General features: G+C 36.6%; 1 protein-coding gene across 1 annotated transcript; it reads left to right on the forward strand.

The window, feature by feature from the left end:
* The first annotated feature begins 2,421 nt into the window (after positions 1-2,421).
* LOC104159949 (alpha-parvin-like) lies at positions 2,422-13,361 on the forward strand. The gene is made up of 8 exons (XM_009697981.1): positions 2,422-2,466; positions 3,925-3,983; positions 5,062-5,081; positions 6,440-6,501; positions 7,159-7,227; positions 8,872-8,973; positions 9,782-9,854; positions 13,285-13,361. The coding sequence occupies exons 1-8, from the start codon at positions 2,422-2,424 to the stop codon at positions 13,359-13,361; spliced, it is 507 nt and encodes a 168-aa protein (XP_009696283.1).
* Positions 13,362-13,884: the final 523 nt, after the last annotated feature.

Genomic DNA, 13,884 nt, shown 5'->3' on the forward strand with positions numbered 1-13,884 from the left:
ATTGTGTTTGAGACATTTTTTATTTTTATTTTATGGTGGGTGGGTTTTTTATTTTTATTTTTTAAATCTGTCTTTCGTGTCCTGTAGGATTGGTTCTATGCAATTCATCACATAACCTTTGAACTCAATGAAAGTTTTAATCAACAATCAGCAGATCCTAAAGCCTAATTTAGCGTTCCAAGCTTCATACATTCTTTAAAGTAAGGTCATACCTGGGGAAGCTTAACAGACTATGTGGTAGCTGGTTTTAAATTCTACTCTGTACAGTTTGATAAAGGGAATAGTAGAGAGAGAGAAATAAAAGAACTAAGCACTTGTATGAAGTCTTTAAGGAAGACTACCTTAATTCATTTCATGATTTTGTAGGTTTAGAAACACATAAAATGTGAGGGTTGCCATGTTTGCTGGGTGTAGTTTATTGAAATACAAGCAAAGATATTTCTGAAACAAAAAAATGTGCTCATGCCCAACAGGTAGTCAGCATAGTTCTTATGAAAGCTTGTTTCCTTTGGCTGTTTTGTACAAAAGCTGTTAGCAGTGAGAGTAATACGAAATCTGTGTTATAAGCTGATTTGGGAAAAAATGTGATAGTTGGACCTTTTATAGCTATTTTGTTAGATTATTTTATTTTCCTTCCATACTAAAAGAATGAATAACTTTGAACAAAGCCCAGGCTTTATTTAATAATTTCTGCTGAAACAGACGAGAGCTTTTGTGGAGGGCTGGATCTTGCCATCATTTTGCCTCTTTTTAAAAAGATTTATTTATGCCATCCACAAATGGTTAAATGACAGATTGTGTGCAAGAGATGTAAGTCAGAGAGCGTAAGAATGCATTGGCAGAGCAGCCAGAGCGGCTTCAGCATATTCTGAGCACTGGGACAGCAATTCTTGGGTGCATAAACTACTGTTAAGCAAAACTAGGAAATTAATGAGATTAGGTGGTGTACATCACAAGCTTAATCTGAGGTCATTGGTCCTACTGCGTGAGAAGGTCTGAAATGTTTCCAAGCAGCATTGCCTCCAGGTTCTCAAGAAGTCTTTTTTTGAACCTATGACAAGTGTATTTTCTTTCAGGCTCCAGAATAGTTCTACATTTCATTTTGGTGGGGCAGTTGTAAAACGTGATCCTTCAGATGAACAGCATAGCAACAATACGTAGGCAAAACCCATTCAAATAGTGGGAAGATTTTCAGAGTGGGACTTCGTGTAGGAAATTAAGCTGTTGGCATTCAGTTACCTAAAACTGCTGACATACAGCTGACATGAAGAGAGATGAGGAAGAGACCCTTTCCATTTCCAGACATATTACCCAAATTTCAGATGTATTTTTTTGTTCTAGAGGTGGTTACCAATTTAAAATGATAAGTGATAAGAAGATCTTTCATGGCCTTTAGTGGAGTCTTTCAGCATGAGGGAAGAAAATGCTAAGCCTGTCCAAATAAAGTCTTCTGTCATTGCTGGAATGTGTGTCCAGCTTTTCTTTTTAATGGGGAATCTTAATTCATACCTCATTTCTCAGTGACGTTCAAATAGTAGATGTTCATTTTTATAGTTTGTTATTTCAGGTATAGCCACTGTTGTCTTTAAGGAACATTGCTGGACAGTCTTTAAGTCCTCAGTAGCACTTTGTATTTTAAGGAATACTGTGTCATTCTCTGTCTAGTATAAAACAAACTTCACAACAGGTGACATCAGTGTTAGGGTCGATTTTGAGGTGGAGAGTTTTTAAAGTGCAAAAGATATATGGGAAGCAGCCTTCACAGAGAAGGTGCTTAGAGTAGTGTTTCTAAGGTCCGTTCTGATTGTTGACATTTAGACTTTGTCACCAGCCATTTTACAAATCAAAAGCATAGGAAAGATATCTTGACATGTGCTGGTCAATTAAGTGTCCAGTGGTTGCATGTCATATTTGGGCAGTGTGGAAATTCCAATAATGTTAGTGATCAGATGCCAGGCACAAAACAAGGGCTTGATGTCATCCTTTTTTTTTTTTTTAACAATAGGATTAAGGTGCAGAATGCCTATTTATATTAATTGCAGTTTATTGAAAAGGGAAATTCATGTTTTATATTGGTACTGGAGTATGTTTTAGGCTATTTTTGCATGTTTGCAGAGGGAAGATAGAGTATTAGAAGCCTTTTTCTTCTCCCGTATCGCTGGACTGGGCACTGAGAAGTACAGTTGCCATTGCTATGATGCTCGGCTCCTCTAGGAGACAAGAGTGATAGGGCTTTTCCTCCAGAAGGCATCATTGGCATGTCAGAGTCATCGTCAGGAGGAAATAGAAGTTTCCTTTCACACTGCAGCAAAGGGAAAAATAAACAAAAATCCCAAACACAGTGGAATTCTAACTTGAGCTGGCATGAACTAGATTGTAACTTGAAGTGAAAGTACTTATTTCTGTCTGCACAAGCTGGAAATGGAGATAGCCCTAAATGGTGTAGTTTTTCTTCAGACTTTCAAGGTATGTGACAGAAGATGTCTTAGCAGCTGTTCTGTGCCCCCTCTTTCAGTATGTCACACACTGGACTCCACTCTGTCTTTTTAATGTTCAACGGTGCTCCCTGAATGCATTTTTAACTGTGTGCAAGAGATTTAGTAACAGGGCTTTAAAAAATGTAATGGAAAACCCCTGAAACCATCATCTAGCTAAAAGGACAGTTCGGATTACTCCAAGTGCCAGTCTGGAGTGACCCAGAGGGTGCCATATATGACTTTCTTGCAGAGAGTGAGTTTGATCCTCATATATCTTAGTAATGCAGTATAGAAGTTATAGACTGAAGCTGGGCCAAATCTTCAGCACATCATACACTGAGGACTGCCTCAGGCAGGGATATACTATCTTCTTCAAGGTAGGGAAGAGCTGCAGCCTCAGTTCACAAGCCATGAAGGACTTTTCCAAAGGGTTATTCTCCTTTTCTCTTTTCCATGTAGAAGGCAAGTCTAGGACCAGCATAAATTTTTTTTTTTTCATTTCCTTGTATGACAGGGAGTGAAGAACCGTGAATAATTGCCTGATGTCTAGACTTTATATGCAGTCGTAAGCATTTGCCTGACTTTTCTTTCTGTATTGCAAAATTTTACTAATTCCAGTGAATAGAATTAACAGAGAGAACACAAAGAGAGGCAAAACATATGTGCGGTATTTACACTGCCACCAGATGACTGTGATCAGCATACTGGAAACAATGTCAAATTTCTAAGCTTCGTTTTCCAACTGACTCAAATAGCAACGATTTGAGTTGGCTTCTGCCATTTTGTGTGCAGCTTCTAGACACAGGCCACTCACTACCATCTACAAAGGGCTTCTCGCATCTGAAGAACATGGGAGTCAATTCATATATTAACGCCAAGATGACTAGGGTCTGGAGAAGGCTGTGAACAGATTATCCTCCATTTTCGTTTTCCATCACAAGCAAATGTGTGTATGGAGAGAAGTCAGAAAAGGAAAACACTGAGGCAGAAAGGAAGGTGTATGAACAGGGCAGAAAGAACAGATAGCCTGGGAACAAGATTTTTGCAGAAGAGAAGCATAGGCACCATCTGCCAAGCTGTTCATTGAAATACGAGGTTTAATTCAACTCACCTAGACATACCTCTACTAAAATACTTACGTATGTGTTTAGGTGTTTCCAATGTCTTGCTGAGTTGGGGCCTTTAAAAGAAAAGTGAATTAAGAACAATGGAGAAAGGAAAAGAAATACTTACTTCTACAGGTGGAGTTTTAAGTTTCTTGTTAATGTGCAAAAGAGTTTTCTGAAATAATTGTAAGGTGAAATACAATATATTACTATTTGTTTTTAAAAAGTCCTTATTTTGCAGGTTTCTTATCTAATTATGATTGTGGATCACAGATAAATTTTTACTGTGCCCTGAGCATTAAACTCTAGTGAGAAAAATGTCACTATTTTATTTTTTCCAGAAACGAGAAGGAATCCTCCAGTCTCGACAAATCCAAGAGGAAATAACTGGTAACACTGAGTATGTCAACACCACTTTTGCCAGTTCAGTAATTGAACACAGATGCGTCTCAGAAATTCAAACATTTGCTGATATTTAGATTTTGGTATTGGGGTTCCAGGGAAGATGATGCATCAGCCAGTGACTGTATTTTAGCCTTTTCAAGAGCTGAAAACATGCATCTAAAAATACAAAAGGGTGAGGAAATACAGAGCTGGGGAACTAAAAGCAGGAGCCCAGGATAAAAGAGAAGGCAGAGTGAAGATGTACAAAATCCCTATTTTGTATTTGTCTACTATTAATTTATTTCTGTATCTATTATATTTCTTATTATTTTATTCAAAAGTCCTTCAAACAAACAAAGATATGCTTCATTCTATTATGTTGGTATTTATTTGATAGAGAACTAGATTCTTTCAGAAACGAATGTGATAGAACTATTTTTAGGTGTTTGGACTTTGGGGATGTAAAATGATGGTAGTAAGCCCTGTACATGTCATCTCACAAAACAATTTATAACATAAAAGTTATTCCAAACCAGCAGAATGGAATAGTAGAATATCCTAGTTTCTAACAGAATCGAGAGAAGCTGGGCTATTGACTTATTATTAATCTTTATGATTTTGTTTATGTGTAATAGTTTTATGAGGGATCAACTGGAGCAAAATGCTGCAATCCTTAAGAATCCAGTCCAAGCATTGTTTTGGCTGGAATTGTGTTGTAGTTGGTGCGGTAAATGCATCTTTAAAGCACAGGGAAAAGTTTTAACAAAATAAACGTGAAAAAGCCTTCTTCACTCAGACAAGGTGTGTTGATTTGGTTCAATAGTAGGAAATCTGAGATCTGGCCTCCCATGAGACTTTAGTGAAGCCAGGAGGTATTACACTGATGGACTCCAGACTAACCCAGATTCTCAGCTGGAGTGACTTGATGAAGGTTTTCTTAATTCTGTGGATCTACTCTAGTATTCACCAAGCTGAAGATCTGGCCATGTATGCTATTTTCTTTTGCAGCACATGTCTGCAAGTAAATTATATATAATTGTGTTTTGTTCTTTTTGGTTTTTGTTTTTGTTTTTTTTTTTTCTTTTTTTCTGTAGGGCATTATCAGGAAGGCATGGTAAGTTCATTTGATTGTTATCTTTTTCTTGAGGCAGGCAAAGTATACATTAGTTCTGCAATGGGTGGTCACTTTGATCAAACTGCAAGGAAGTAGAGGATTTCGAGTTGCCCTGGCAAATATATACATATATGCACCACAGGCTATTGTGGCAGTTAACAAAAGGAAAAAAGAATTAAAATCAGTCTGACCATCTTTAAAACATATTTCATTGCTTTTCAGCACGTGTTAATTTGCAGGTGCTTTGTGGTTTAACCTCCAAAACATTACTGTAATAGTATTAATGGTCATAAGTTCCCAGCATAATATGAAATGATGTCTTATCATAAACCAGCTGGTGAACTTGTTGGCATTCAATAACTTTGAGTCATTATTCAGCAGGCCTAAACACCGTGCAAGTTCCTGGGCCTAGTATGTCTTACTGCTGGTATTGAGACTGGCCAAATGCCTGGCTAACAGAAAACACTCATCTGAGGAGCATAGGTGGAGTCTCACCAAGAATTTAGCATTTACTTCTTGTATTATTTCAATGGCTGCCTTACAGCCAACTTAGAAGGCTAAATGACCTCTTTTCCCAGTGATATCCCTGAACAGTCTTACTTTGTATAAAGTCTACCTTCTACAAATGCCTTTGGATCTACTGTAGCATTTTTTTATTGAGGAATATGAATGTAGCTTTTTCTGGAGTCATTCGCTATCATTCAGGTGGTTGTCAAAATGGAAATTGCTCAGAAAAAGCTCTGGTGCCTTTTTATATACTTTTTTTTTTTCTGTTTTCTTCAGAAGGTGGCTACAGTAGCACTCCAGTCATGCTACCCTAGGTTGCCTGTCCTGCTGATAATATCCTGAATTGCATATCAGAATGGCCCAAAAACATCTATACAAAGGATTGTATTGCAGCTGTGTCGTCATAAGCTTGCTTGAGGTGGTTAATAATATAGCACACCACAATGCAATCATTGGCCCATGGGGAAAATCTTCCTCTGTAGATGTAGTGACTCTAGATGTAAACTCATATTGTTCTGCACAAAGTGATTTGGTTGCTTAGCTCCCTGTATCTGACTGTTTAAGGTTTTATGCATAAAGATACCATTCTTTGTTCATTTTTGAGAAACAGGGTTATTAGGTAATCCAAATCCTACTTGAAAATGATGCTTTTTGTAAATAATAGACTAAGTTACTAGCAGCTTATAGCAAGAGAGCAGTATGCAAAATACGTGGTACTTGGAATACGAAGAGACTATACTGAAACCTTTTGCTGGCTGAGTTGTCTCAAATGAGTATGTGCCTTAATAAGTGTTTATTCTGCATTTGCACAACTGCTGCTCAGTATATTAACATCTCTGAATGTTTTTCAGAAAGAGATGCATTTGACACTTTATTTGACCATGCTCCAGACAAGCTCAATGTAGTGAAAAAGGTTGGAAGGTTTTTATTTTTAAAATACATAATGTGTGCATGTCCATCCTTGTGTGTATCTGTTTGTACATATGTAGTGAGTGTGTATGTATATAATATATAATTGGCATAGTTTGCATACATTAAATACCGTTAAGCTTTATGCTTAAACAAATAAACAAATTCGTGATTATAATGCTACTTTTTATTAATATTTCACAGCATGAACTTAACTTTGGAACACAGAACAACATATAGTTCTCAAAGTTTCCATCAAAAAGAAGTTCTCAGAAAGTGTATGTTGAGTAGAACCCAACTGGTACATTGATTGTACTGATACCAAAGAGGTATCCACTTTACAGCTGCCAGGGGTCTGACCTAGAGTATTTTGGCTGCTGTCAGATTTGAGTGGAGTCCAATTACCCACTTCCCTATAGTCTGCTACAAGGGGTTTTTTTAAGAATTATTATGTTTTAACAGTGTATTTTTATTTATATACATCATTTTCATTTTATTTCTGTTCTTCATTCTTTTTTTTTAATGTCACATTTCAATTTTAAAATTTAAAAACTGTTGCAGTCTCTTCACTCACAGATTCTCTTCTGAGTGGAGTACATATTGTATGCGTTGAACTGCTGCCCCACTGATAGGCCTTCACTGCATTGTTTTCGTATTTCAGACTCTCATCACCTTTGTGAACAAGCATCTGAATAAATTGAATTTGGAGGTCACTGAACTGGAGACCCAGGTAGGATTTTACAGCCTTTCTTAAAGGGGAAGGATAGTTGCACTACGTTATGCACAATGCCCCCAACTTGATCCAGAAATTTCATTGAATTATTATTGATTGAGCTCTAAGATGTTCTTTCAGTGGGAAACCCTTCAATTCTAAATATGTTTACACGAAGATGACCCTCGCCAATTAAGCAAAGAGATCATGAGGGCAGCTAAATTTCTCTAAAACAGTTTTGTACTGCCATTAGCATAAAAATTAATTAACAGATGCTGCCTCTTGGGCGCTGCCAAGTGCTGTAAGCAGAACCTGTGCTTGTTTTTGTCAGGAAAGAACTCTGTCCGCTTGGTTTGATCCAATGTCAAGCTGAACAGTTGTTTCCTGCCTACCTTTACACAAGCACGCAGTCGCATGGAATTACAATGACTCTATTCAGTGAGACACATTCTTGAGAGTAAAGCTACTCAAGTGCATAGGCAACTGTACAGTTGGGCTGCAGGCTTGATTGCACCACAGAAATAATATTGTACATGGTCTTCTTTCTTGTTTTCAGCTGCTAAATTGGCTGAAAAGAAGCTAAAAGAAATGCTTCATCCTGCTATATTAACACCTTCCTACATGAAAAATTGCAGCAGTTATCGTAAGAAAATTACAAAGTCAGGCAGAAAGGATGGTATCTGTACTATCAAAAAACTCCAGGTGTCTTCAGGACAGGCTTGTTTTATGTCTTGAATCATGTCATTAAGAATCTCTGGTTTATTTAAATAGCTATCAATCTGATAGAGATTTTTCAAAGGTAAAATTAAGATTTAGATGGAAATCATGTGTAAGGGCTTTTGGGAGGATGCTCCCTATGCCTGCTTATTGCATTGTTTACTTTTGGAAAAAACATGTTATTCAAATGTACCTAGAAACCCCTTAAGCATTTATCTGAAGCAGTATTCCCTAAGATGAGAGATTGTGTTTCTGTTAGTTGAAAGAAAATTACTTACCTCAGGAAGGTAATGGGTTGCTTCAGATAACTCAGTTTGATTATGAGGATATCTCAGTGCACTGATAGACCTGATGCCACAGGTGTAAGAGTGAGAGGTCTTTAACAAAATCTTATGGGTGTTGCTGTTTTTTTAGATAGAAATGAAAATATATCATAGCAATTAGATATCTTCCATCTGTAATTACATGCAATTAAAATTAGATTGACACAGACTTGCAGAACATCAGCAAAGATGATCCTTTGTTCCTTTATTTCCTCCAATATGTTGAATTTCAGTGCAGTTGTGAGATTGAACCTTCATTCTGCTTTTCTCTGCTCAGGGAATGCATGCCATTTGAGAGCTTGAAAGCTGACTGTTCTCATTCCCCACAACTAGCAGAACAGAAAGCAGAGGCAGAGATCAAAGCCACTGACCACCTCTCTTTCCTGGAACTTTATTCTGCATGTATATTTTAGCTTTAGGTCAGTTTTGGAGAAGACATAACAGAACGTACCAACTAAATAAAAGAAATCAAAGAAGTGAGATGAGATCTTTTAGCTGCAATTTAAAATATTTGTATTTGTAGTTTGTTGACAGTTCTGCATTAGACAATATATATCTTGTTCATTACGCAAAGCAATGAGTTCTTCTTCAGAAAATGTACTGAGAAATGTCTGTTTTACAGTTTGCAGATGGTGTGTACTTAGTCCTGCTAATGGGTCTCCTAGAAGGTTATTTTGTTCCTCTGCACAGCTTTTTCTTGACTCCTGATAGTTTTGAACAAAAGGTAATTAGATTTCATTTTTCTGTTTAAAAACAAATAAACATATAACCATGTCTAGTGTACAAGGATGATGCAGACTTTTCTGCATGTGTCTGATGTAAATAGCGGAAATCAAGAGAGGACTGTACTGGTAACCATTTCCAAGCATTTTTAAGATCTCAGTATTAATGCTTATCCACAATGAAAGGGAAAATTATATTAATGATGGCGTGGTTAGCAAGTATTAACTGATTCTGGCAGCCATTGTGAGATGCTGTCATTGAACTAGGCTTACTGTTCATTAAGTGTATAAAGAATTATACACATGAATTGATGACAGAACTGATTTTTTGTGTCCAAAATCCAAGAATTTGACATTTGAAAGGTTTCATGTTTTTTGGAAGCATAAAGGCATGTATGTATGATGTATCATTTTAAGACCAACCATTACCTCAGTGTCTGTTGCTATTCAGGCAATTCAGCTGTCTATTCAAGACCAGAGCGCTTCATGGGCCATCATGTTCCAATTTTTAAACTTGTGGGAGGTGGGCTATTCTTACTTGTAAGTAATTTTTCTATGGGTACTATTAGTTCACATGTTATTTTTCAATTACTTTTATATTTCTGAAGCCACCATCACCACCCAGAAAAAACAAAACAAAACAATGGATTGTCTGGATTCTATGGACCAGATCTTCCATTGATATATGGAGCCCTGACTATTTTTTCCCTCTGAGCATCTGGGTCTGCGGCTTTAAATATATCTTGTTTTGACCATTTATACTGTACTGTATATAGTTCACAATAATTACTACCTTTTTTATATTACTAGGTCCTCAATGTATCCTTTGCGTTTGACCTAATGCAAGATGGTGGATTGGAAAAACCAAAGCCAAGACCAGAAGGTATCTATTCTACTTTTTTTGTATCTCCTTGAAAATTTGCGTTGGATCTGGATCTTATCTCATAGAATTATGGTATAGCTAAGTGAAGATTAAAACATTAATCCAAGAGCGAAAGGCAAGATACGTTTTGAAGTGCTCAGGTAACTCTGTATTTTTAAATGGCCGATAGATACACTTTTTCGAATGTTGCAAGGCTTCCTTTCTTGAATAGCCAGGGTAAGATTTGGGTGACCAAACATTCACAGTCGTGTTCTTTTTCTTTCAGTGAATATTTGAGTATTAGTGCATGACTGTGAATGTTGTCACTGGCAGATATGGATTACTCCAATTGCTCCATTTTCCCCATCCCACATCTTCAGACTGAACCCTAAGTATTCCAGTGCAATTTACAAGATTTTCACAAAAGAGGTAGATGTTGTGGAGGAAGAATTTCAAATGTTCACATAACTGCTTTCAAATACAGGCCCTAATCAGGCATATTTAAATTAGATTTAGAGCTGGAGACTGAAAGGAGAAAGTGTCTTCAGGGGAGATGAAGGTTTTGTTGCTGACTTTAGCAGGACTAGGATTCCACTCCTCTTTGCTCATATAAATACAGGGTTTAAATCCAGCTTTTCAGGCAGGATATAGAGCCCTTGATTCACCATGTTACAGGGTGCTATTGTGGTTCCTCCTGTGAGAAGTTGCCGTTTCTTACAATGCAGCTTCTGCTCCACTCTTCCCAACAGGGGTGGTAGCTGGGCTTCTGCTGGTTACCTACCATAGCAATCAATATATTATGTGTTTTCAAGACCCACTGCAGATTGACATTCTCTGGTGCACACAGTCTTTTCCTGCCATAATATTGGATTGTCATTCCCTGAGGAGATGGTGTAAACTAATGCTCAGAGTTTTACATCTAATAGTAAGGAGCCTCTGGAGATTCAGGCACACATCACTGAATCAAGTTCTGCTCCATTCTGCTTATTTTCCATCCCTCCCAACTTCCAGATCATAACAGCAGCAGCAGATGTACGCACGGACACAAAAAAATATGTTTCAGGATTGAGCCTATGCTTTCTAAGCATTTAATCTGGACCTACCCAGCCTGTTTTTTCATTTCTTTTGATTTCTTGAACTCTTATCCACAGTCATGCTTGACTAAACCAGTGGTGACTGTATCACAAACTTTTATGTTTGAAATAGTCAAAGAGAGAAGGGGGAAATAGTGAAATCTAGGGATCCAAGTAAAACAGAGAGTATCTGTGATCCCTTACTCCCCATGGAGGTTTAAAATTCTTATGGCATTTAATTTTTCAGGTATTTATTGCTCTAGGGGACAGCTAATTTTTCCAGTATAAATCAAGCCGTAAGGATATTTCAGCATATATAAGACATTTCTTGTGCAATTATTGAAATGCTTAATATGAAACTTCCTGCCCAATGTGAATGGAAAAACACATCTGTTTTATGTGTTGTTACATTGGGCACAATGCCCATACTTAAAATTTCCAGTGAGCAAAAAAGTATTGAAAAGGATCTTACCCTAAATGTGTATACTAAATACTCTTTAAATTCCTACACTGTTTCTTTGAGGTTCTTAAGAGAAAAAAAATGCTGAAAAGTGCTTTAGAATATGAAAAACATACTTTAGTGGAAAAAAGAATGCGCTTAAATAAATGAGTATGAAAACCAATTATTTTTATGGGGTCAACAGTTTATTCGGGTTATTTACAATATAATTGAAAAGGTATTAAAAAGCTTTCTGTGACCTTTTACTTTAAAAATGGCTGGAGCACATCTACTGAGTCCATAACAAATTCATTTGCAGTTTGAGCTTTTTCAGATTACTACTTGAAATGTGTACACCAAAGCCTAACTCAAGTTTCTCTTTTTGAAAATTACAATCAGTAAAATGTTATACATGTTAGTCAAACACATGTAGCAATGGAAATATCTCATCTTTCTCTGGGACCATGCTTCTTTTTAGTTTCAACCTTTCTGTGGAATTCTGTTGTGGTGGTGGAGTCTTCTGGTAACTTTACAATGACCTGTCAAAGTTATCTCTTTATTCATTTGAAGTTCTGTATTAGGAAAGGAAGGCGTTATGCAACTTGCCGCTGGCCTGAAAGAGGAAACTTCCAGAGTTACATGCAAACGGTATTGCAGAGTGTAACACGATGTGGGAGCAGTCTGCCCTTCCTGTAGCTTTTGGCATTTTCTTTTCATTTTATACCAAGCATTTTTGATCTGATTTATTAAGAAACCGCGTGGCTGTGGTTTCATGACCATGCATAGGCCCAGCATAAAATCTGAGTGTTTTCACCCTTTGTCCATGGATGTTAGTTTGCCATGTAGCTAGTACCTTTAGCCTTCCAAAGTCTGCATACTTTGGGACACCATGCATAGATTTGATTGGATTCATTCTTCAAGGTATAATCCCTTTACAATCTATGAGAAACATCAATATAGATAAATATAATGGCAAAACTATCTGATGATTACATGCACAATATACTAGGTTTACTTGGGAGATTTTGAAGATAATGGGAGTATGCACACCATCTCCTTTACACCTTTATGGCCAATTCCAAGATCCAAAGTTAGGAGATTGAGTTCCTATACAGTCAGCAGAGATAGGACAATTCTAATTCTAATTCTGTTCTATTCTTTCTGAGGGCAATTCTCAATCCCTATTTGAGATTAAGTATTCCTTGAAGCACTAGCATAGACTGCTGCAGTAGTACTTGTCAGTTTGTTTTATAGATTTCTTGTGAAATAATATTGACTTTCTCAAGAATTTCTCTTCAAAACAGAAGGTATTCATTAGCTTTTTGTTTCATATAAATGCTTTACTTTAGACATTGAGTTTCTAAGGACTGATTCAGCCATGTACATCAGCTATCCCAAAGATTTTCTGAAGTGTCTTCAAGGGGCACTTCTATACCTAGCTTCTTTAGATCCTTTAGAAAATTTAAACTTGCCTCTATCTATCTTGCTGAAATTAGGCCTAATAAAAGGTCTTGCAGCCCAGAATGGGCCAAGTCATGGAATTCTTACATAAGAGAAGAGTTCCATTGGTTCCTGCATGATGATTTTTTTCAAACACATTACTTTTCGGCCACAACTGATTGAAGATTCAGTCATATAAATATACATAATCCTAGGCACAATTTGTCTCACAGGCATCTAAACCTTGGTTGCATTTCTACATCAGCACTATTAGCCATTTGTATCCCTAAGTAAAAGTGGTTGAAATACCAATTTTTGGGTTGCCAGTTTAAAAACTGTGCTTTGTTTACATTTCTACTCTTTCTTTCTATCCTTATGATTCTAATGGTCATGGATATGGATTTGAGCAAGGAAAGGGAGTAGAGAATGGGCACTTTTTCTGAAAAAATGTTTTGAGCTTATGAAGTTACTAATTTGTTTTCCCTTGTCTTTTTTCTAGATATTGTAAATTGTGACTTGAAGTCTACGCTGAGAGTGTTGTACAATTTGTTTACCAAATACAGGAACGTGGAATGAAGAATTTATTTGGGTTGTAAAGGAGTACTAACAAAGAAAGCATCATAACTATCATATTTTTCATCGGTATTCCTCTGCATCTTTATCCTAAAAGGAACTAAACCATTTAAAAGAATTTTTAGTTGATTATTCTTGCACTACTATTTTTGTAGTAGACTTAAAGCTAATATAACTTATGAAGAAAAGAGGTTAGGAGGAACTTATTTGGGTATATTCTCAGAGAATTAATGTCTCAGTAATAACTGTCTTCACACTGTTTTGTAGTAGGTGGAGCAACAATGAAAAAAAAGATTTAGTAACTTTAATTCAAATCAGCCTTTGAAGCCAATTATAGGAAGATTCTGTACTGAGTATCTATTTTAATATTTTTTTACATATATGTTTTCTAATCTGGGGAGGGGAAGAATATTTTCTATCCACGATAAGATGGTTGCATTCTAATTATGAGAAATGTGCACAGGAGAAACAGTGAAATACTCTTGTTCACATCACAGCTAAAAAGAAGAGACTTTCTCAAACACCT

The sequence above is a fragment of the Cariama cristata genome, unplaced genomic scaffold (assembly GCF_000690535.1).
Source record: "Cariama cristata isolate BGI_N322 unplaced genomic scaffold, ASM69053v1 scaffold22510, whole genome shotgun sequence".
Lineage (NCBI taxonomy): Eukaryota > Metazoa > Chordata > Aves > Cariamiformes > Cariamidae > Cariama > Cariama cristata.